This window comes from Mustela nivalis (genome assembly GCF_964662115.1).
Source record: "Mustela nivalis genome assembly, chromosome: 2".
NCBI lineage: Eukaryota > Metazoa > Chordata > Mammalia > Carnivora > Mustelidae > Mustela > Mustela nivalis.
In genome coordinates this window covers 134020985-134046722 of record NC_139021.1, presented here as the reverse complement: position 1 = coordinate 134046722, position 25738 = coordinate 134020985, and the positions used below count along the sequence as shown (strand labels likewise).

The following is a 25738-nucleotide window of genomic DNA, read 5'->3' as shown; positions in this document are numbered from 1 at the left end:
AGTAAGGCATGCAACAAACATTTTACATGTCTTCATTACAGTCACAAACTGAGGAGCAGTAACAGGCTCTTCACACAGGAAGGGAAAAATTATGCTAGATGGTGCTAAAAATACCAAATAAGCCCCTGCACCTTTATTTCTATTTACTCAGTTGTTTGATCTTTTAATGAGGAAGGTGGGAAAGGAACAAGTTATGTTTTATAACTTCGAAACCACATTTACCAATAGGCTGAACTGTACTGCTTTGGACTCATTCTGTAAACTTGGAAAAGATTTCAAAACGCATGCCTCTCAAGCAAAAAATTAACCAGCACCATAATTGGTTATGTCCCCCTGGCTCTAATTTACTGTACCTACTACAGCAGAACAAAAGTGGCACAAGCTGGGCTTGTGATCTAGTCCAATGCAGAGTGCCATCTGCTGCACATGCACAGAATGTGTCCTATGCAAGATTCAACCTTAGTGTCTCGCAGGGACCTCTGTAAGAGCAAGATGTTTGTTCCCATATTTGCCTAATTCCACAGCTCTGCCTCCAACATCTACTCACAAGACAATTCCCATTCATGGTTGTTTAAAATACCAATACTTTCCCAATACTCTCCTTTTCCTTGAAAAGAAGGAGATTATGAAGGAGCAATTGCGTCTTATAACGAAAAGAAGACAATAAGAGGGTCAGACTATCTGGGGTAGGTGGGAATCCTAAAACTGGTGCGTATTAGAGGTGGAATCCTGGCCAAGTCCCTCCCCTTTCTGGGCCTCAATTTCAGGCATAAAATGTCAAGAGATACCTTTCAAATTGAATCTTGTGAGGAATCATAGAATAACAGATGGAGACAGCTATATACAGGAAGGCTTCAGAGCAATCGTAGAAAAAGAAAAAAACCTGTTTACATATTTTAATTAATCAGGTACAACTTTTTTCAAAATCGTACAATTCTAAGTTCATTTACAAGTCAACATTCCCATGATAACACTTCAGCCCTTCAGAAATAACACTTCACTTCAACTGTGCTTTCAGTTACAAATTCAGCACATCACTTTTACCCACCCCAGAATAGCACAGAAGAACACTTTCATGAAGTACCCACACAAGGAAGACACTCATAGCCTGACAGATTCGCATAGTGGAAAATATACAAGGCATAAATTTAAAAATGTTAAATGAATACCACACCCAAATAGCCTTAAAAACAAACTGTGCAAAGTCAAAAGACGTATTAGCAAAATACAGGGATAAAGACAACTTGGGAGGCCTTTAAATAGTTTGAGGGAGAGGGGAATGCCATCAGATTTCTGGATGGCTTTATGTTTTCAGGAAAACAAAACACATAAATGGAGGCTATGAAACATGCAAATCTAAACTGAACTGTGGAAAAGCTCGGCTCTCACCCAAAGCTTCAGCAAAGCAATATGTCAGTATGCCAAATATGAAGTACAAATTTTCTTCACAAGAATGAGGATAGGATCCATACATGACTAATAATAACAGTATCATCTTGCATTTACAGACCATTAGTTCTTTTCATAGCTCTTGCAGACACCTGGTTTCATGCTGTCATCAGTCTTGGGGTGTCCTCTCTGAAAACCTCCAGTTCAGCTTCCTCTCAAGAGCTATGTGATCAGAATAGGACAGGTGGATGTATTTGTTGAGATCTGAAGGTACTAGTTCCTTCTATCAGGCCGTCTGCAGGGATTCTCCTATTCCCACATTATACAAGTTAGCCCTAGGAAATAAAATCTACACTCGTTCCCTCACAGTTGGCCAGAGACCAACACAAATGAGTCTAGAAAGTCCAAGGAAAGAGAACCCGCTGACTTGTTAGGTCAACAACTCCATGCCAAGTTGATCTCTTGCAATTGAAAAAAGAATTCACAATCACTCACCAATACATCTCGAGGCTGTTCAAACAGAAACTCTCCTTCCTTGCCAGCCAATGAAATCCAGCAATAACTGGTTAATTCAACTACCAAATCCCTGCCTCTGCGAACAACTTGCCCTATCCACTTCCCCTCTGCCTGCTGCCCCCCCCCTTCCTTCTTCAGGCACACGTGAACGAGCTAGTAAAACCAGCCCTCCGAAAGGACCACCGAGGACCTTTAAGGACCTGAGGGGATGGAGCTTGTCTCCTGAAGCAATGCAGCATCCATCGCGAAGGGGCTGTTCCCCATGCCCACACACGCAGGAAGTCACGGAGGAGGATAAAGTTTGATTATCCTTCTTGGCCGTTCCCAAAGGGCCGAGAGAGGACGAGGGAGCGGCCCCGCTGGGGTCCTGGGCTGCTCTCCGGAGGCAGTGCCCAGAAGCATGGCACTGCCACTCTCCTGACACATACACCAGGCAGCCGCGGCAACTCAGGACACCCCAACCCGCCCGGAGGAGGAGGGAAAGGGGACAACTTGCACGGGGCTCAGTACGCGAGCGATGGGGCAGAGCTGTTTTTAAAAAAACGGAGGGAGGGACCGAGATCGGGGGCGAAGTCTGTCAGGGAGAGGTTCAAGTCCCGTCCCTTCCCCGCCCTGGTGCCCCGGGTCCTGCGGGAACATCCCCGCCATCGCCCCTCCTCCTCCTCCACTCGGCTTCCTCCGCCCTCCCTCCCTTCCTGGTCGCCGCCGCAGGCGCCTGAAGGGCACGGCGGCTCCTCCGTGCCCGGCAAGCTCGGGAGCGGCCGCGAGTTGAGGTAACTCGCCCGCTGCCCCGGCGGCCTGCCCGCCGGCGGCTCCCACACGCCAGCGCCGCCCCGCCCTCCCCGGAGCCGCCGGGCGCGCTCGCTCACCGTCCGGTGGTGCTGCTGCTGCCGGTGGCGGCTGACGCCCAGCCCGGGGAAGCAGCCGGCAGTCAGCGCTCCGCAGCCGCCGCCGCCCCCGCCGCCGCCCCGGGAGGAGAGGAGCAGCAGGAGCGATCTACCTGCGGCGGCCGCCATCTCTCAACTGGAAACGGCGCCGACCCAGGCAGCGCAGCGGACGGCCGGGGCGGAGCTAAGACGCGCCACTCACCGTCGCCGGGCCAACTGCCTCCCTTGGCTGAGTTGGTGAGGCGGAGCTTCCTGCAAGGCCCAATCGACAGGCGGGAGAACCACACTTGAGGCTGCCTGTCACTTGCAGAGTTACCTATTGTGGGACATAGTCAATTACGGGCAAATTCTAAGGAACCGGTAATTGGCACCCGAGCCCCTCAGAATAGCAGCACTAGAGATGGTATATTCGATATGGCTAATCTTCACCAAGGATAAAGCTATGATAAAGGTAACTGGGGAAACAGATATTTGTGCTAAGCTTTGTACTTTGTGAGTGTTCTAAGTTGGCAAAATATGTACCAAATTAGTAATCATTAAACGAGGGATGCTAGAACTCTCAGTGACACGCCCAGAGTTATCATTCATAACTGATGGTATTTGGACATGTTGAAATTAACCCTACGTCAAAGGGTGATCTAATGACCGTGATATGTAGCATAATATAGGAGGGGTAGAATGCTTATGATATCAAAGTCCCAGAATGAGTACAAGCCTTCAGGGTGAATTAACAGACCTATATACATTTCAAATACTCAATTCATTTTTACAGCACTTTTTAGACTGATACTCTTACACTCTCCAGAAGGAATAATCATTTTCTTACTATCTTTGACCCTGTGTTAACTTATTAAACTATGGAAACAGAACATGTTGGTAATGCAATAAAAGTCATGTAAAGGTTATTCTAATGAATTTTCATAATTTAAATAAACTAGCCAATAGGATACACTTTGGAATAATTCTTGATTGCTTTCTCTTGAAAAATACTTCTTTCCCCAAGAAACAAGATCATAAAGAAAGCTCATTAAAGACTGTGAAAGAAGTATTTTCTTAGAAGAGGATTTCCTTGCTGTCTGTTATTATAGGCTGGTTAGTCCTCACACCTTCTTTTAAAATGTGAAGTAGGAAAACAATTTGGTAAGCAGCTGAAAGTATTACTCTAGGGGCCCCCCGGGTGGCTCAGTACCTTAAGCATCTGCATTCTGCTCAGGTCATGATCTTGAGCCCAGAGAGCCTGCATGGGGATCTGCTTCTCCCTCACCCTCTGCCCCACCCCACCCCTGCTCATGCTCTCTTTCTCTCAGATAAATAAAATCTTCTTTTTTTTTTTTTTTTTAAGTGTTACTTGGGGCCCCTGGGTGGCTCAGTGGGTTAAGACTCTGCCTTTGCTCAGGTCATGATCTCAGGGTCCTGGGATGGAGCCCCACATCAGGCTCTCTGCCTGGGATCAAGCCACACATCAGGCTTTCTGCTGGGCAGGGAGCCTGCTTCCTTTGCTCTCTCTCTGCTTGCCTCTCTGCCTACTTGTGATCTCTCTCTCTCTCTGTCAAATAAATAAATAAAAATCTTTTTTAAAAAAGTATTACTATAAATTCTGGAAAACATCTTTAGTAGTGTAGCCTTAGGCAATCAAGTTGAAACAAAAATACACCACATACAATTTTATTTTATTTTATTTTAGTATTTTATTTATTTGACACAGAGAGAGAGATTGCAAGTAAGCAGTGAGGCAGACAGAGAGAGAGGGGAAAGCAGGCTCCCCACTGCACCGAGAGCCCGATGTGGGGCTCGATCCCAGGACCCTGATATCATGACCTGGGCCGAAGGCAGAGGCTTAACCCAGTGAGCCACCCAAGCACCCCCACCACATACAATTTTATTTGATCACTTATTCTAATAATATTTTTTAAAGTTTAGCTGAAATGGTATTTGCTTGGCCAAGAATTGCTAAATAATGAAGTGGGGCTTTTGGTTTGTTTAATCCTTCCACCCCACCCCAGAACATTAAAATGATTGGCTTCTCCGGGTGAGAATATCACACCACTCACCCAAATGGCATTTATTGCCCAACAAGTGGAACCTGAGAGCTCAAGAATGAGATGAGCTCCCCCACATTCAACAGCTGCACATACTAATCCCCCCCATAGCTGGAAATCTGTGACATTACTGGAACAACTTCACTTACAATCATTTTCTGCCCATCTATATTTATCATATCTGCATGTTATGTATCTAGCAATGCTGTGCCATCTCCTCCTTCTCACTAGGATTGCCAGGAATTTTACTCTTGTTGTATTTTCTGTTTCTTTTGCCATACCTGCCTATGAATCAGGATTGTCTATCCATCTCCAACTTACACTTCAAGAAGTTCTATAGGAATTGTCTTTCTCCTATTTTTCCAAATACAGAAATTAGACATGCATCCTGAAGTTTTGAGATTTAGTCCTATGCATTTGCAAAAGAACCACAATAAAAAGATTTTTTTTTAACTGCATAAACCTGAAACTAGAGGGATTACCAAAAGCTTCCTTCTTAGTTACTAAGGGTGTCATCTTTTGTCTACCAAGATAAAACCACTGTTGCACCCCAGGTAGGCTGTGTAATCTGAGGTTCCACTGACCAAATTGAGTTCTAATAATCCAGGGCTAGAAACTATACAAACGTTAATTACCTCCTTACATAGAAAATCTTTTCCATAGCAGCAAAGGAGATATCTTACATGAGTTGGTTGGCCAGGCCCCATAATAAGAAAGTGTGGATAGTTTAACAGAAAATATCCTCATTCCTAAAAAATAATAAATTACATATGAAGGGAAAGGGAATTAATATTCATTGAGTAACTGTTATGCCAGGCACTGTGCTGATCACTCTGGAGATAATACTTTTTTAAAAGATGGCAAAGTGACCACAAAAAAATTAAAAACTGTGTTACCTTTTGAGAATAAAAAATTAAAGAAAACCTAAATGTTTTCTAATAGGAATTCGTTAATAAGAGACTAACCCTAGGGGCCCCTGGGTAGCTCAGTGGGTTAAAGCCTCTGCCTTCAGCTCAGATCATGATCCCATGATCAGGTCCTGGGATGGAGCCCCGCATTGGGATCTCTGTTCATCAGGGAGCCTGCTTCCCTTCCTCTCTCTCTGCCTGCCTCTCTGCCTACTTGTGATCTCTGTCTGTCAAATAAATAAATAAAATCTTTAAAAAAGAGAGAGAGAGAGAGCGACTAACCCTATAACAGAATATTATACAACCATTAACAAAATGAATTATTCCATCTATACTTTAAAAAAGTAATAATATGGGACAGCCAGATGGCTGAGTCAGGTAACCATCTGCCTTCAGCTCCAGTTGTGATCCCAGGATCCTGGGATTAAGTCCCGAATATGATCCCTTGCTTTACCTCTGCCTGCCACTCCCTCTCCTTGTGAGCTCTTTCTCTCTGACAAATAAGTAAATAAATACGTAATTTTTAAAAAGTAATAATCTAGTGCAGATGAGCCTTTTTAATTTATATATGTAAAAGTTACTTATGTATACTTTTATATGTTATATGTGTATTTCAGTTACATAGTGACTTGGAAAAATAAACAAGAAACATGTTAGCTCTGGAGACTTTTGAGAAGTAGCTACTCTTTAGAATAGTTTAACATATTCCCATCTGCATGTTATTTTTATCATTATAAAAACATGGTCACTAAAATCTACATGGCCGTAGAGTTGTTTTCTGTGCCAATCCTTAAAACAGGTTGATCTTTTTTTAGCTAAAACTAATCAGAACAGATTTCCTGGAGCATGAAACCCTAACTAGGCTTCCTACTAAAATGTACACAGAAGTCAGCTCCCAATTATGACTCAACTCAATGGAGTATTTGCCTAAAAGCATTCCAGAATAGCCAGGATAGGTGATGCACACAGTTCATTGACATGGGTAAGAAACCATAACAGAATCTGCTTAGACATCTGGGGGCTGTGTTTCATGGTTCACAGATGGTGTGAATTACTATGCAAGTGAAATCAGCAATTCTTAAAGAATAGGGAAAAAGTATATGAAGAAGGAGAGCAAGAGGAAAGGGCTTACCCTCAAATATTTATCATCTCATAAATCACAGCCTTGATCTGTTTTCTAGCTATTTGGGACTCACTATCTTCCCAGGTATCATTTCCCATTTCTCTACCCCTACCCATCTGCAGGCATCTCGCCATCACTACCACTCATTTTCCCATGACTTCTCTGTTTCTATAATCTTTTATGTTTTTTCTCAACCTCTCTGACCAGAAATATTTCTACTAAGTGTAGCCGAACTCCTCATAAACCCCGTCACATATCCCTTCCTGTCTATATCCACATCTAGTCTCACTTCATTATACACACATTTTTTCCTTCCTCATTTTTATTTCTCTCCTTTTCTTCCCCTAATACTTCCACCCCACTTACTCTAATGTAGACTTGCAACCTTACACTGGATTGTGTGCATACTTTACATACATCATTCACATAGGTGTACTTACATATGACCTCTTAAGATTTTTGTGTGCCAGGAGTCTCATGCCCCAACCTCCAAAGAATGACTGACTCCATACACATTTTGAAACTCAGAGACCCTCTAATCAAACATTATTTCCTATCTGCAAGTTTTCTTCTATCAAGAGCAGAACACCAGGAAAGCACTCAGTTGAGGAGGGCAGGGCTTGTTCAAATAGGACCGTCTTTGTTCACATTTCTTAAGATCTGAGAGGTTGGCAGTAAACAATAATGCTGTCGCTTTTGTGTAGGATTGGTTGTGGCTTTCTAGAGCCTTTGCTATTTACTAGACCTTTGGAGTCAGGATGTCTTTTGCCTCTATCTGAAGTAATTCAAAGGCACAGAACACTAATTTTGCACTCAAATAAATCACACGACCATAGGAATTCAGCCCATATTCTGAAGGAACTGAACACCATTCCAGAGTACCCAAAAGTGCCAAAAAATCATAAGAACATTCTCTGATAAGACTGAATCAGAACAAAATGCCAAATTGCTAAAGTGCTCTCCTCTCTCAGCAATCTTCAGGCATTTACTCCCTATACCCTGAATATGCCCTGACCTTTCAACCTTCAACTCTGTCTGCACCCACTGTCCCTATAGGCCACCTACCTGTTCTACTCTTTTGAAGACCAGCTTTGCCTCCTGTGGGAGTAAATGTCCAGGTAAAACTAAACTCTCATAATTTATTATTTGACTTTGTATCATAGTACTTTGGCACTTGATGTGAGCTGATCTGACAATGAGGTTGGCCACACTCCCTTGGTTATCATACCTATTTGAATAGACTAATCTTGTTGGCTGGGCCACAGTCCCCTTCTCTCATCTTCTAAGTATAATCTGTATCAAAATTATTTGTGTTACTATATTTCTCTTACAGAACTCTTCCAAGTTAGTGTTGCCAACCTGGCAAACTAATTTAAGCTAACTCTTTAGATTATTATAAGGACTCCGAGGATTGCCTCTTTCATACAACATTTAAATTTATAGGACCCTACCAATGCTAATACTTTCTACCAATGCTAATACTTAATACCAAAATACTTTCACAAAGTATGACAGCTCTAACAAGATAATCCTGGGGCGATAGGGTGCCTGGGTGACTCAGTGGGTTAAAGCCCCTGCCTTCTGCTCAGGTCATGATCCCAGGGTTCTGGGATCGAGTCCCTCATTGCGCTCTCTGCTCGGCAGGAGGCCTGCTTCCTCCTCTCTCTCTCTGCCTGCCTCTCTGCCTACTTGTGATCTCTGTCAAATTAACAAATAAGACCTTTTCAAAAAAAATTCTGGGGTGAGATAGTCCATTTAAAGTCTTCAAAAATTTGTTAAAACCTAGCCACATTAGTCTACCTACTTCAAGGTCAGATTTGTCTTTATATTATGCTGAGTGTTGCCCAAATTTCAGCTCCTCTGAAACTAAACAAATTTAGTGTCAACTGCTATATTCATTGTCCTTTTGATACATGCAAATAGTCTTTATCAGTACTTATTTATACGTGAACGCATAAAGACTCTGGGCTGTGGGTTGCACTTGGTAGGAGGCAGAAGGTGGAAGAAGCTGTGGGCGTGAGGCTGGTCATTGCCAGTTAACAACAGGTGCGAATACTGCTCTTTAAATTTAGCCATTGCACTTGGCATCTTGTCTCTCAGCCGTCACTTATGGCAACCACTGCTGATTTGGAAAGGATCAAGGAAAGAATGACAGAAAGGGTCACATTTATGAAAAGGCGGCGAGAAAAAGGACTTTGTTCTCTTTTATTTATTAAAAGCTAGCCTAAGAAATAAAAAGCAGCATGAGACTTGGAAAATGTAAAAACAGCTTAAAAGAGTAAAAGGGGGAAGAAAATTATTCAAAGAGATAATAATTATTAACAAATCATTCTTAATTAGACACTTAAAAAGCCATTCCAGCTGCCAAAACTTGGGAGCAAAATTATCTAAAATGTGGGTAGAGACTCAGAAAATAATTACAATTAATTGTGAGTTGGGGTAAGAGGAGGGGACAAGACCCGCAGGAGGATAATTCATTTATTCACTCATTTGATCAGTCAGTCAAGAAAAATATACTGAATCCATCCTATGTGTTGGGCACTATATGTTAGGAGAAACTTCCCAAAATTCACATTTTTTGCATCATGTATTACTTTTTCTAAAATGTTCATTCTAACCTTGAAATAGGATCAATTCTTCCCATAACTTTGCAGTCCAACATTTATAGATCATTCAAAAGAATTGCGGAAAGATCCCTTGAGTTATCTTGGAGTCTCAATATAACATAAATTTAAAACATATTGCCAACATAATTAATCACCCAACAAAATTAGTAAGAAGACATATGAAGAAATGGTAGGGGGTTTTTTTGGTGCTATCATTATGTAGTAGGTTACAATTCTATTTAAATAGTTTTTAACTAGTTCATTGCCAGAGTATGAAGAAAATTTTAATCTCAGAAAATTATAAGAAGACATTGCAGCCCTCCCTTCACGCCTTGCTCTGCTAAGAGGTACAGATTAGGTTGAAACAGCGTTCCTTGGTTTTTCCAGCATCAGAGAGAATAACTCATTTAATAGACTTGTTAAAATTTAAGCAAGATTTATAACACCTATAGATACTACTACTTTAAGGCGCTGAAGCAATTGGTTCTATTGGCTATTCAATCAAAATATGATCATATTAAGAAGAGGAAATTTTCACATAATACCACTAGATTATAAACCTAGGATAGCATGTAAATGGGTGCTAATTCAGAATCCTGAGCTATTTGGGTTATTTTCCATGATATTTTATAATTATTTTTAAATTCCCATAATATAGAACTCATTTAAGAGGATTTAAAAAAGATTGTAAAGCTCTGGTGGTTCTTCTAAAAATAGGCCTTTGCTGCTTTCTTATCAATTTTGTGTTTTGGAAGATGAAAAAATATAAATATAGACAATTTCCTTTTTGCAAACATGGATCCTTTTCCCAAAAACAGGCCTGGGAAATGAAAGAATCTTGTTAAATCAAATTTTACATATAGGTTAATAGTAAGCAAGCTAACTCTGCAAAGTAAAACCCTAGTTAATCATTTCCGGAATGCATTCTTTAGAATTGTAATCGGCAATCTTTGTTCCACCCTAGCAAATAAATTTTAACACATGGTCATCACAAACAATAGCTAACTAAAAGTATCTCAATAAATAAGATGGACTTCAGCTTATACAAAATGCCAAGTGTGTTAGTTGTAATACTTGTGCCCAAATATCTCCTTATATTAAAGAATCTGAAACATTTCTTGAATTTAATAAGAGAGCTTATTGTAGTACAGTATTCTAACTACAATAGTGGCTATCCCTGAGTTCCAAGAGATTTATTCATTATTTCAATAAATAAGGTGATTTGTTGGTTTGGTTACCACAGCTAACAAAGAAGCAAACAGACAAAAGAATCTGGCCTCAAAAACTTACCATAATGAGGTAAGGGAAATAGGAGAGTTTTGTAGAAGGGCATTTTACTTATTTTTTGAGAATGTAGGAAGGGATCTCAGGGGATTCCTTTGGTGAGATCTGACAGATTAGTGGGAGTGCAGGCCAGATGGAGACTAGTAAGATATGATACCAGAGAGGCATCAGGAATCAGTTACATAGCATCTTATAAACCATATTAGGGAATTTGGACTTTATCCAAAGAGTATAAGTTAAGCCTTGAAGAATTTTAGAAATGGGAGAGATTAGAGGATAGATTGGAGACCAGAGAGACTAGAGGCAAGAAAATAAATTAGGAGATCTAGGCAAGAAATGCCAACAATATGGTTTATAGTATTGGTCATGGGAAAAACAGACTAATTTGAGAGAGACTGTATATAAGAAGTTGAATTAAAAGGTACTGGTAGGAGCACGTGGGTGGCTCAGTGGGTTAAGCCGCTGCCTTCGGCTTAGGTCATGATCTCAGGGTCCTGGGATGGAGCCCCGCATCGAGCTCTCTGCTCAGCAGGGAGCCTGCTTCCTCCTCTCTCTCTCTCTCTCTCTCTGCCTGCCTCTCTGCCTACTTATGATCTCTCTCTGTCAAATAAATAAATAAAATCTTAAAAAAATTAAATTAAAAATTTAAAAACATAAAAGGTACTGGTAGGGTGCCTGGGTGGCTCAGTGGGTTAAAGCCTCTGCCTTTGCCTCAGGTCATGATCTCAGGGTTCTGGGATAGAGCCCTGCATGGAGCTTTCTGCTCAGCGGGGAGCCTGCTTCCCCCCCCCTCCTGCCTCTCTGCCTACTTGTGATCTTTGTCTGTCAAATAAATAAATAAATAATCTTTTAAAAAAATAAAAAATAAAATAAAAGGTATTGGTAATTGATAGGATATTTAGGGGTGGGAAAAATGAAGGAGAGTTCTAACTGTCTTACCCGGGCTACTTGGGTAAATGCTGGTGCCATACACTGACAGAGAAAACAGAGAAAAGATTTATTGGGGAAGATGATGAGTTAAGTTTTGAAAATGTATGACAGGGGTGCCTGGGTGGCTCAGTCAGTTGAGCATCCACCTCTTGCTTTGGCTTGGGTCATGATCTCATTTGTCATGGGATCCAATCCCACATCAGGCTCAGTGCTCTGCAGGGGGTTTGTTTGGGGGATTCCCTCTCTTAGCCCCTCCCCCGACTCACACATGCACCTACACATGCTCTCTCCCTCTAAAGTAAATAAATAAATCTTTAAAAAGAAAGAAAAGAAAATGTTGTATGACAAGTGACTTGAGACATCCAAACAATGATACTCATCAGATAGTTGGTTATTTGAGCCTGATTAATAGATTGTAGAAATAGATGTAGGGTTTATTGGCATATAAATAGTTGGTAAGGGAAGCCATAGGAGTGGTTGAAACCACCCAGAATGAGTATGGAGAAGAAAAGATGAAGAAATTGGTTTCCAATTAATGTTCTTCCATAATACATGCTTAACAAATATTTGATTTGAGTAAATGAATCAATGAATAAAAACAGGAGTCAATGAAATCTAGAAGACATTTTTAACATTTGCACAGGACTTTTTCAGTATTCAGTATTGATATTCACTGACCTCAGACAGTTAGTGCTTATGAGTCGTTCAGTTTTCAAAAATGTTCTGGGTCTTTGAAGATTTTTTTTTTTAACACTGCAAGATTCTTATTTTGTTACAATGTCAGTATGTGTAAAGTTCCCAAGCAGAGTTCTAATACTTCAGAAAGAAGCAAATTCACATACTTGGGATAGTTCCTTGCACATAATTAATGGTCTAAAATCATATGTTCAAAGAGATTTGTGGATCAATAAATAAAATACATATTCCTATCTTCTCTCGATAGAGAATGTTCTAGTACCTCCACTCCACTGCTCTTAATGTTTGTTGAGGTAATTCAGTCCCTAGGGCCATTTAATCAAAGGAATAACATGTGTACTAGTAATGCTGCCTAGGCATATTTTATTTATTTATTTATTTTTTATTTTTTAAGATTTTATTTTATTTATTTGTCATAGAGAGAGAAGCGAGAGCAAGCACAGGCAGACAGAGTGGCAGGCAGAGGCAGAGGGAGAAGCAGGCTCCCCGCCAAGCAATGAGCCCGATGTGGGACTCAATCCCAGTACGCTGGGATCATGACCTGAGCCGAAGGCAGCCGCTCAACCAACTGAGCCACCCAGGCGTCCCATATTTATTTATTTATTTATTTTGCCTAGGCATATTGACAGAGAGCTGGGCTGATACTGACACGGACTCGTGTCCAAAATATACAAAGAGCTCTCATCAATAAGAAAAAGGCAGCAACCCAATAGAAAAAATGGACAAAAGACTTGAACAGATAATTTACAAAAAGAGGAGATCAAAATAACTAATAAACAAGTGGAGATGTGCTTCACTTCATTCCCAAACGGAAATGCAAATTAGAAACCATAATGCAAGGGTGCCTGGGTAGCTGGGTCGGCTAAGCGTCTGCTACAGCTCAAATCATGATCTCAGGGTTCTGGGATCCAGTACTACATGGGGCTCCTGGCTGATCAGTGAGCCTACTTCTCCCACTCCCTCTGCCTGCTGCTCTGCATACTTGTGCTCTCTCTATCTCTGTCAAATAAATAAATAAAATATTTTAAGAAAGAAAAAAACACATAATGCAATATAGCATTTGAAGCCCAGCAAAATACTCAAAATGAAAAAGATGAAAAATACCAAGTTTTGGCAAGGACATGTAGCAACCTCAACTTTCATATGTTGCTGGTGGGAGTATAAATTGGCACAACCACTGTATCAGTCATAAAGCAGTCAGGAGACAGAAACCACACCAATTACTTGAAGAGGCAATTTAATATAAAGAATTGATAATAAAGTCCCATTCTCTAGTTTTAATAATTCCAATCATTTTCTTTTGTTCTCTTAGCCAGAGGGATTGTAGCTGCTTCTTGCAGTTGCTACACCATGAGTCTTTCAAGTTCTCTTTTTACCCTTGCAGTTAGTTAGTTAACATCTTTCTACCTAGTTAACAATTATTTATATTAAATTATCTCCTCTCAAGTAACTGGTATGTTTTTCGTCTGTTAAGTGATACAGAATTGATCCCAGGAGTGATCCAAGAAGCCGACTGTCAACAACAGAATTGGAGAATTGTTGTGATTAAGTCTGCGGGCTTGAAAGCAGTGCTGAACTCTTCATCAATAAAAAACACGATACTAGAGGGGCACCTCAGTGGCTCAGTTGTTAAGCGTCTGCCTTCAGCTCAGGTCATAATCCCCGGGTCCTGGGATAGAGCCCTGAATCAGACTCCCTACTCAGTGGGAAGTCTGCTTCTCCTTCTCCCTCTCTCTGCGCCACTCCCCCTGCTTGTGTGCTTTCTATCTCTGTCAAATAAATAAATTAAATTTAAAAAAAAAAGAAACATGATGCTAGAAATACGTGGCATGCAGTATATTCACATTTAATCAAATTATCACCTGTAGGTGAATGTGATTAATTGCCTTCTGAGTAAGACAAGTTTCTTGGGATCTAAATGGCTGCTGCACTTTATCAATATGGGAATAATGATGACTTTGAGGACTGTCATGGGGCCTGGGACCTAGATACCTATAGATGTGGGTTTTCCATGTTATCGAGAGTGGAAGTACAGGAGCGAGGGTTTTCTCTTTGAAACTGTACACCTCTTACGTCCTAGTCACCAGCAGTGATCCTCCTACACACTATGGGAGTAGTTCAGATTTAGAGATCTTTCTGGGAAACTACTCTGTGTACATGGGAGGAATAATTGAGCTATTAAATTCAAAACTGGCCAAATTACTAAAACACACATTTCTTTTACAAATAAAAAGATAGAGACTGAAAGGCAGAAATAAAGCACCTTGGAAATAATTTAGTCTTGGTCTCTGATTTTACAAATAAAAAGATAGAGACTGAAAGGCAGAAATAAAGCACCTTGGAAATAATTTAGTCTTGGTCTCTGATTGGACCAAAAAAAAAAAAAAATTACAGAGATCCAGAGAGGTAAGTACTGAGGACCTACTAGCGCTAAGTGCTTTAATATGTATTAGCTCATTTAATCCTCTCACTAACATTATGATTAAGAATTAGCATTCCCCTTTTGCAGATGAGGAAATTGAGCTTAAGTAATTCATGCTAACTCAGTACCCAAACTCAGGAATGAAGGACTCCAGCATCCACACTCTTAACCATTAATGTAATCTCTGGAAACCGGCCTTATCAATATGCAGTTCTTTTTTTTTTTTTTTAAAGACTTTATTTTTATTTACTTGAGAGAGAGAGCAGGTAAGAGAGCACAAGTTGGGGGACATCCAGAGGGAGAGGGAGAAGCAGACTGCAACCAAGCAGACAGTCTGACCTGGGGCTTGATCCCAGGACCCTGAGATCATGACCTGAGACGCCTAACCAACTGAGCCATCCAGGTGCCCCTCAATGTCATACTGTTGAAGCTACAACTCATCATTGCTTTTCCCCCAGGCTGAATAAGGATACAATGTAGGGGGGAAAACCACACAGAAGGTTAGACCTGTGAAAAATGAGTTCTGAGAAAAATTAGACCTGCCAAAATTAGTTCTCTAATGCAGTCTCAGTCCATGGTGACGTCATTGAAGTCTAAGCACATACCTTACTTATCCAAAGCCACAAAGCTATTTTCCCCCCAAAGGAGAGGACATTTATTTATTTATTTTAAAGGGTTTTTTTGAGGGGTGGGGTGTTTTTGCTTTTTAAATAATCTCTACACCCAATGTGGGGTTCAAACTCATGACCCTAAGATTGATAGTCTCATGCTCTTCTGACACTGACAGCCAGGTGCCTCTCACAAAGCTATCTAGTGGCAGAGGCAGAACTATAATCCAAGTTTCATAATACTCAAGGCAAATTTTTTTTTCACTATACCGCTAAATCTGCCTCTCCCACATTCTCTTTCTTCAGAGGTAGGTATTGGTATAGAGTCCAAAGTCCTTATTGACTCTTTAAATAGACTGGCTGATGTGAGACAGGCAGGCTTGTTCATTAAATGTACTCAGCTTCCCCTTCCTGATCTGTATTCAGTGCCACCTCACTTTTGGTACACTGGCAGACAGGGCAGCTACTATGTGCTGTGCTGAAAAGACCCCTGTTTCAAATTGCTCTCCATGACCTTTGCCTGGATACTTCAAACTCTCACAGTGTTTGCTCCCTTGGGTGGAAACACTGGAAACCTCTGCTAAAATGCCAATGGCCAGTATAACTAAAGGAAGGTCTTGTGGATTCCTTAGCTAGAATTAGCTTACGCAATTAGCACTCATCTCGAGGAAGAGTCCTGAAGGAGTGGGACTCTGGAGAGATTAAGAGTTTTGCACCAGAGGGGCGCCTGGATGGCTCAGTGGGTTAAAGCCTCTGCCTTGGGCTCAGGTCATGATCCCAGGGGATCGAGCCCTACATCGGGCTCTCTGCTCAGCAGGGAGCCTGCTTCCTCCTCTCTCTCTGCCTGCCTCTCTGTCTACTTGTGATCTCTATATGTCAAATAAATAAATAAAATCTTAAAAAAAAAAAAAAAGAGTTTTGCAGCAGAACTGAATGGTATAGGACAACCTGAGACGGGTGAGACAGGTTACACTGGAACTTTTGGGGAAAGGTCATGGCCATATGAAATCACTGAGCCCCTGGGGAGGTGAGAAGAAATTGGAGCACGTTTGTATAAATTTGAGAAAGAGACCTTTTCTGAGCATCTTGGAGAATGGTGCACAGACTAGATTTCTACTTTTACTGGCCCACCTTGCACACTGAACAACCATTTGTGATAGACTTGTGTAAATCACGTGCATCATCATATCGCTGGGGGGCTGTCGTGTTTGCCAACTCTGCTGTTGCTCATTTCCCCAAGATAGCCACAGAAAAAAGGAGAACTAACCTTCCTAACTCACAGCCCTCAACGAATTTACTGAGCTCTTACTCTGTGCAGTCAGTCATCACAAAAAAAAAACTCAGTGAGCAAGATATTATTTTCCCAGCTTTACAGATGAGGAATATAATAGCCCAAAGAATTTAAGTAATTTCCCTCAGGCACACAATGAAGACATCATCCAAAGAGGCCAAGTACAGTATGAGGAGCTGAGTCAAGCTGGGTCTGTCTGATTCAGGCTTATCTTTATCTCCCTACACCACACCTCTTCACAGAAAGCTGCTTCCTAGAGTTTCCATACTTGCACATTTTCAGTTATGCCATCCCTACTCTTTACTACACCGCGTTGACCTTCAAGGGTCTAATTTAACACAGGTAAGCACACAGGTTTCTCATTTGTAAGTGGACCATCTGGCAGGCAGCATATGGAAACAGACCCTTTAACAAGGTCATAGGAAGGTTAATTAAGTCTAGATTGTAAAGTATTTTTCTAAAATCTGAAAGAAAGAAAAAAAATACAGTTAATGATAATATTGAGTACTAGTGGGGTGCCTGGGTGGCTCAGTCAGTTAAGTACTTGCCTTCAGCTCAAGTTGTGGTCCAGGGACCTGGGATTAAGCCCCGGTTCATCAGTCCCTCACATCTGCTTGTGCTTTCTCTGGCTATCTCTCTCTCTCAAATAAATAAATAAAATCTTTAAAAAAGCAATGAGTACTAGCTAACAGCAAAGTGTTATCCTGGGTGTTATAATAAACATTATAACATCTTGCTTAATCCACACCATAGCCCTTTGAGGAAAATACTAAACAAGCCTTTTTTTTTTTCCAAATAAGTAAAACATGGCATTAAGAGTTTACTTACTAAAGATCTCCTGGCTGAAGTTAGTGGAATCAAGATATGAATCCAGGATATCTTCTACCACATACTTTTTCCTCTATATTATCTCCCCTGATAAATGGAACAGTTTAGTACATAATAAAGATCTCAAAGAAATTCCTGTAGTATCTTATACCATTAACTCCAAAGTAATCACCCTGAGGCCTTAGGGTTAGTGTCATGATAAAATTAGCAATATAAAGGAGAGTTTGTGTTTTTTTAATAATTCCATTGATATGTTAATTTCTTTGATATGTTTCAATATACTAGATGATTAGCACCTTTTGGATAAATGCCATGTTTTTTACTTTGTTTCTTTCACTCACTCAATCATTATTGAATCACTACTGAACAATATGGATCTTTCACTGTGGAGAAGGCACTCTAGTGCCTAATACTGAGCTTGGTGTATAATAAACTCAAATTTTCATTGAATGATTAGTTACAGAAGAAAGAGGCTTTACCTGAAGTTCTCTAGATGTAATTCCATAGGAATTAATCATTAATGATTTTGATAATTTCATCACCAAATTACTAAGATAGTATTCCACAGGTAGGGATTGAGTCAGAGTCTATGTCTAGTGTAACAGCTTGAACTGGTGATAGCAGCAAATGCTAGTAATTATAACTTTTAGGGATTAAGTAAATTGAAAATAGTACTTGTTTGCTTTTTCTCTTAACATTTTATTTCTTTTAAAAATGTATTTATTTTATTTTTAAATGTATACATTGTATGTTAATTGATTGAATTAACATATACTGTTTTATTTCAGGGGTACAGGTTTGTGATTCATCAGTCTTTTTTTAAAAAACATTTTATTTATTTATTTGAGACAGACAGAAGGAGATCATAAGCAGGCAGAGAGGCAGGCAGAGAGAGGGGGGAAGCAGACTCCCCCCTGAGCAGAGAGCCCAATGCGGGGCTCCATCCCAGGCCCTGAGATCATGACCCGAGCCAAAGGTAGATGCTGAACCCACTGAGCCACCCAGGCGCCCCTCATCAGTCTTATATAATACCCAGTGCTCATTATATCACGTACCCTCCCCAGTGTCCATCACCCAGCTACCCCAGAAATATTATGTTAAATATGTTTCTTTTTTTCTTTGTTTTTAACAGGAAAAAGACCAAATAGATATTTAATAACATATATACCTCCTGTATACATGAGAGATATCCAGAGAAACTAAGTAGCCCCAAAGAAGTCTCTTTATCTGCTAATTTGCTGGGAAAAAAAAATTATGAAGAAATAAGATCTTTGTTTCTTTCTTTGGACCCTACCTTCCTGACATTCTAATTTATATAGAGTTTCACCATTGAGGAAGTCTATATGAGCTTGATATCCCTTCCAGCAGGGCAAAATGCCCATGTCCTCACGTAAGTTATATGAGAAGAGGATCATGTGTCAGCTTATATAATGAGAATTCATCTCACTGTATTGCATCTCTTAAAATCTTTTTTATTTAGTGAAAAGTTTTTTGACTTCTGAATTATGACTTCTCATTTACTCAGTTTTACAAGGTTAAACAGCAGATCCCTTAAAATGTGGGACAAAGATGACACCCCTCCCCCTATTTCTATTTTTTTCTCTCCTTCCCTGGCCTATTCTCAGAGCTTAGAATGGACCACATTACCTCTTAGACTGAGACAGTGGACTAGCCAACACTTTGAAAAACTGAGGTTTCCAGGTTGCTGATTCATACCTTCTTTAAGCAAAGATGATTGTTTCTAACTTATAATGTATTTTTTCTGACACCTAATGAGCTTCGGTCAACCAAGACCTTTTTTATATAAGCAGCAGAAGAAATGACGACGTGCAAAAAGAATTGAGATTTTTTTTCCCCTTAGGTAAGCCAAAATATGAATTCTTCTGTCCATCTATAATGAAAAGTTAACTCACGCTGGTTTGTCTCTAACAGCATTCGGTTGCCACTTTTTGATGAAGTTCCGCAAATTAGTCCTGCAGCATAATGGCAGGATCAATGGACAAGGAGTTAGAAGACTTGGACTCTATTTTCTGTTCTAGCTCTGGCTCATTACCATTTCTTTGCCCTCACCATCTTCTATTATTACTTGGAATCTCAATTATATCAGCAATGCAGAAAGATTTAGAAAAACCACCCTGTAAGCTAACCAGTAAGATGCAGCAGTCTTAGTTCTGCAATTGGTGGACCGTTGTGGTCTCAGGCAAGAAATTGGCTAACTTGGCACCTCAGTTTCTTTATCCATGAAGACATGATAAATTATTTGTTCCTCTTTTCCCACCAGTTCCCTCACAGAAATGCAGTAATGGAGATGGTATTGACGCTATAAAAGATTTTGACCTCTCCAGGCTGTTGCTAAGTAAAGAGAAAGTCCTTTTTGTATCTCATTTTGCATTTTCAGGTACTTAGTGCTGCCTGAGGTTGACCTATGTCAGTTCTATTTGGAAAAGATTATTTTATATAGAGTTATTCTTTGCAGAATATTTGCAGAAATAAAACGGGTCATTAAGAATATGCTCCAAGAAAACAAAATTTTTTCAAAAAATTTGTGATTGTTGGCTGTTAAAAATTCTTCTGATTCAAATGATCACCCTAGGGGCGCCTGGGTGGCTCAGTGGGTTAAGCCGCTGCCTTCAGCTCAGGTCATGATCTCGGGGTCCTGGGATCAAGCCCGCATCAGACTCTCTGCTCAGCAGGGAACCTGCTTCCTCCTCTCTCTCTGCCTGCCTCTCTGCCGACTTGTGATCTCTCTCTGTCAAATAAATAAATAAAATCTTTAAAAAAAAAAAAACAAAAAAATGATCACCCTAATCATTTTAACTTGAAAGAGACAGCTTGTTCATTTAGAGCTGTCTATTGCCATGCTGTCTAGACAGCAAATACCAGCTAAAAAATGAGGATACCACTCAGTTGATCCTAGTTATTCCAGGATTTTTGTAAAATAGCTAAGACAAGTATGTAGGTACTGAGTGATCTTAAAATCTAACAGTAGCTGACAGATAGCTTCTAATCTTGGTTTTGTGTGTGTCAAACCTAAGAATGTTTTAGGAATAGTCACCTATCTCATGTAGATAATAGGAGCATTGATAGATAATAAGTCTATCCTGTCTAATTGCTAGAAGAATGATTATCCTTACAATGCCCATTTTAATTTTTGAGGATTGTGATGGTAATGTATCTTGTTTTATAATCTTTCCCCCCACTTTTTTTGTATTCAAAATGTGTTAATTGGGATGGTTTCCCACTCATCTTGATTCAGGGTGCTTTTAGTGCTGCTTGCATCTGAAGGTGGAAGCAGCACTAAAAAGCACTTTGCTTTTCCTCCTGTGGCTGACAGAGGACAGTGGAAAAGCCAACACACAAACTTTCGTTTCTGCATGGCTAAAGATGGTGGTGATTTTATAATATCCTCGGCATTTCATGGCCATGAAGTAGGAATCAGGCTCTGCACCAGGTGTTTCTTCTTAAGTTTCCTCTTCTCTTCTGAAAAGGGATGGAGGAGATCCTTCTCAAGAAGAATGTTCTCATTGGGAGGTCATCACTGCTGAAAGGCTGTTGTACAATCTCTTTGTCTCAGCTTACGAACAGATTCAAAGCTCAGGCAATGAAGGAAAAAATTCCTAGACTGAGACATAAAATTGTATTAATTCAAAGACAGGTCTGAAACTGAAAAGATCAATTTATAGGGCAAAAGAAATAGAAGAACATATGTACCAAAATTTGCAGCCAGGAAGACCCGAGGTATCGAATTGAGCTGGTAACTGACAGAGATTCCTATGGGCAAGTCAGAACTGCATGAGCCTAGCAACAAGTATTGAGGATTAGTCACTAGGTAACTGGAATCCAAAGGCAGGAAATCCAGTTACTTTGGTTACAAAAGATACACATAACCTATCAATCTCTTCAAGGAGAGATCACTCGTTCATTCAGTAAACATATATTAAGCACCTATATATGCTGGACACTATTTTAGACACTGGGAAAGAAGCAGTGAACAGAACAGAGTTCACTGAACTTGTGTAGCTAGTTGGGGTGTGGGGGGAGGGCAAACAATAAACAAATAAGTAAAATACATAGTTTGTCCATAGAAGTAAGTTCACAGAGAAAATTTAAGTGGGGAAATTCTGGGCTTGGGAATCTATAGAGCTGAAGGCAGACACTTAACAACTGAGCCACCCAGGTACCCCAATCAGGTTGCAATTTTATTTTTTAAAAGATTTTATTTATTTATTTGACAGACAGAGATCACAAGTAGGCAGAGAGGCAGGCAGCAGGCAGCGGGCAGCAGGCAGCGGGCGGCGGGGGTGGGGGGGCGGGGAGCAGGCTCCCTGCTGAGCAGAGAGTCAGATGTGGGGCTTGATCCCAGGACCCCAGGATCATGACCTGAGTGGAAGGCAGAGGCTTTAACCCACTGAGCCACCCAGGCACCCAAGGTGGGTAGCAATTTTAAACAGAGTGATAGAGAAGCCCTCCCTGAGAAGATGGCATAAAAGCAAAGACTTGGACTAGACAAGAGAGGAGACAGTCATGCAGGTATCTATGGAAGACTGTTCTAGGCCGTGAATAGAACAAATGCAAAGACCTTAAGGCAGGATCCCGCCTAGCACATTTGAGGAAAAGTCAGGAAGCCATCTTGGAGCAGAGTGAGGCGAGGGGAAGAGTAGTAGATGATGTCAGAGAAGTAAGAGAGAGACACCAATTATGTCGGGCCCTGAAGATCATTGTGAGGCATCTGGCTTTACTTTGGGTAAGATGACAAACTATCAGAGAATAGTGAGCAGAGTAAAAGCACAACGTGACTTCTTAAAGCTTAAAAGCTTAAAAGGAGGCATCTGACTATTGTTTTGAAACTAAACCAAAAGGGGGGAATATGGAAGCAAGGCCATTCAGGACACTATTCCAATAATCCAGGGAAGAAGGAAAAGGAGCTCAGACAGGCTGTGGTGCTGAAGTTGAGAAGTAATCAGAAGTGATTCTGAAGGTAGAGCCTTCAGGATATGCTAATGGACTTGAAATTTTCAGGGAGAGAAAGAGAAGAGTTAAAGATGACACCAAGATTTTTGTCCCGAAAAACTGGAAAACGGAGATGCTCTTTATTGATATAGGGAAGAATGTGGGAGGAGTCTTAACCATCTTTGTGTCCTCATGGCCCTAGCACAACGCCAAACACTTGGGAATGTTTGCTGAATACCCATAATCTAACCTGAATCTAGCGTCTGTGGATTTGAGATCAGAGTTGTTCTAGATACAGGACTTACTCCTTGGGGTTACTTAGTGAGGGCTTGGTTCCAGACTCTGGGAGGAGATTAAAATCATTGATATGCTAAAGATAACTTGTACTAGCTAGCGAGAACCAACTGCTAAGTTTTTGAGATACTGCAAGCCAGGTGGTGAATACAGTGTTGTTGTTGTTGTTGTTGTTGTTGTTGTTGTCTAAATTAACATATAGTGTATTATTAGCCCCAGGGGTACAGGTCTGAAACACAGTTGTTTTTTAAACTTGTTACATACACTTACAGCTGGTAATTAAAAACAAAGGTAAAAGTACCTAAAATTCATCACTTCCTCATTATTTTACTACATTTTACTACTATCTGAGCCCTTAAGGTTATTTGTGTTTGTTGTATCCATGCGATAGAAATCCTGTAGAATGGTATGCCACGGTGCATCTCTTCCCAACTCTATGTTCAGTGTTGCTATGTCAGTAGCTTTAAAAGGGCCGTGGTGTGAGTATTTACAATACAAAAATTGGCAAACGCTACAAATGAGGGCTCTCCCCCAGGCCTTTCCTGACTCAGAGCTGCTTAAATCTGTAAGTAGAAATTTAGTCATGTCACCTTTGAAGACAATGACAGGGGATGAGCAAACTGTTACTTTTTTTTTTTTTTTGAAGATTTTATTTATTTATTTGACAGAGATCACAAGTAGACAGAGGTGGGGGGGGCAGGCTCCCTGCTGAGCAGAGAGCCTGATGTGGGGCTCAATCCCAAGACCTTGAGATCATGACCTGAGCTGAAGGCAGAGGCTTAACTTAATGAGCCATTCAGGCGCCCCCCGTTACGTATTTTGTGAATACATACAGGTATAGGAACTGCACTCGGAGTATTTTTTATAGCATATGGTTATGCAAGAGGTTTTCCCTGTTCTGGTGAGCGAGGGTTGGGGACTGAGGAAATTGTAGTAGGAGAAAGACAGGGAATTCCACATAGGGAAAGAAAGGCCTTACTGATTGACCCAACTAGGAATTGCTGAAAAAGACTAGCATCTATGGTCAATCAAGGCCTTGGTAGAATAAACCTGGAGCAAATTACAAACTGTTAACAGAGGACATTAACAGCTTTGGACAGCTTATTTGTTTATCTGATACTACAAGGGATAAGGAGAAAATGGGGACTAGTCAATGCCATGAGTAGTGACTGCATATTTGCAAAACTTTCCTATATTAAGAATCTTGTAGGGGTGTCTGGGTGGCTCAGTGGGTTAAAGCCTCTGCCTTTGGCTCAGGTCATGGTCCCGGGGTCCTGGGATCAAGCCCCGCATCGGGCTATCTGCTCATCGGGGAGCCTGCTTCCCCCTCTCTCTCTCTCTCTGCCTGCCTCTCTGCCTACTTGTGATCTCTGTCAAATAAATAAAAATCTTAAAAAAAAAAAAAGAATCTTGTATTTTGTGAGGCCTTGTAAAAAAGAAACATCAAGGATACTAAAGACATTCTCTAATTATTCCTGTGAGACAGCTAGAAAAACAGCATAGTTTAGTTTTGTCATTTTTATTTTACAAAGAAGAAAGCTGGAATCCAAGGAATAGAAAATAAATGGGTTATTGAGGATAACAGAGTGAGTGAGAAAATTTAGGGGGGGAAAGTGTATTCATATATATACATAAGTGTGTGTGTTTATATATATATAAACAGACAACAGTCAAAAAGACCACAGCATTTAGTGATTGATTTTGCAAGGGAAGCAAGAGTAAAAATATATTATTAATTACAAATGTGGCAATTAAAACAACAAAAACGTAGAAATGAGAAAGGAGACTATGAAAAATACATCTTCGATCCCCAGGTTTCCCCAAATCTTTCTACTTCACTGATTCCAAATGTTTCCAAAACTGTTCATTTTTTCCTATTCCTTAAAAATATTCATTCTTCATCTCCCATTCTCTCCCATTGGCTTTTTGTTCAAAGCTCAGTCTATTTTATTTATGATGTTTTCGCAAAGTTGTTTTGCATAACACAGTAAGAATTCATATTTAGCAGAATCTCTTGGTTTGAGCATTAGCCTTTTTTTTCCCCCAGACAAATTTACAGATGTGAGGATGTAGAATTACTGGGTAAAAGAATAGGAACATTTTGAAGGCTTATGGGTTTATCAAGACTTTAGTGATGTATGAGAGTACCTATTCCTTGTACCCTGACTTATTTGATATGATTGTTTAAAATATTTACTAAGTTCCTAAAAGAAAATGGATATTTTATTAATGTTTTAGTTTTCATTTCTTTGATTACTAGTGAAACAATATTTTTTTTCATTTTTCTCACTAATATGGTATCTTTTACTATCCACCTCTTTGAGACTTAGTGTGCTTTGATCAATTTGTATCAATTTCTTTATATAAGAAAGACAACAGCCCCTTGAATTTGGTAGTTTTCACAGATATTTTCCCATTCAGTTGCTGCATATGCACTTTGGTTAACTTAAAAAACTCATATTTTCCTTTGAGTTTCAAAAAATTGCTGCCAGGTATATAAAAATAATTACCTTTGAGAAGCTTATTACATATTCTGTTCTATTTTCTTCAGATTTTCCATTGTTTAATATTTTATACCTACTCTTTAGTTCATCTGGAATTTATTTTGATGTATATTATGAGAAGATGCTCTAAACTATTTTTTCTTTTTTTTTAATTTTAAAGATTTTATTTATTTATTTGAGAGAGAGTACAAGCAGGGGGAGGGGGACAGAGAGGGAAAGTGGGGGAAGCAGACTCCCTGCTGAATGCAGAGCCCGACAGGGAGCTGAACCCCAGGACCCTGAGATCATAACCTGAGCCTAAGTCAGATGTTAAACCAACTGAGTCACCTGTGTGCCTTTAAACTATTTTTTTCTAAATTGATAACCATTTGGGGGCATCAGTCTAAGTCAGTTGGTATAGCATGCCACTCTTGATCTCAGGGTTGTAAGTTCGAGGTCCATGCTGGATGTAGAGATTATTTAA

At 40.2% G+C, this 25738-nt stretch overlaps 1 protein-coding gene and 1 long non-coding RNA gene across 7 annotated transcripts in view; one reads left to right on the top strand and one right to left on the bottom strand.

Annotated features, from left to right (window-relative positions):
• Positions 1–3014, bottom strand: part of MCU (mitochondrial calcium uniporter) — a 198952-nt gene extending 195938 nt beyond the window's left edge. For 2 of the 5 annotated variants that reach the window (XM_082716025.1, XM_082716026.1), the window contains exon 1: positions 2775–3014. In XM_082716025.1, the coding sequence (XP_082572151.1) occupies positions 2775–2921 (147 nt within the window). In that variant the 5' untranslated portion in view covers positions 2922–3014. The remainder of the gene's footprint in view (positions 1–2774) is intronic. The other 3 variants (XM_082716029.1, XM_082716028.1, XM_082716027.1) reach the window with 3 other exon arrangements.
• Positions 3015–3153: 139 nt separating this feature from the next.
• LOC309855738 overlaps positions 3154–25738 on the top strand; it is a 54048-nt gene continuing 31463 nt past the window's right edge. The window contains exons 1-3 of one of the 2 annotated variants that reach the window (XR_014306969.1): positions 3163–3243; positions 7919–7980; positions 18660–18793. This is a non-coding gene — a long non-coding RNA (uncharacterized lncRNA). Of the gene's footprint in view, positions 3244–7918; positions 7981–18659; positions 18794–25738 lie in introns of those variants that run through there. The other variant, XR_014306968.1, reaches the window with a different exon arrangement.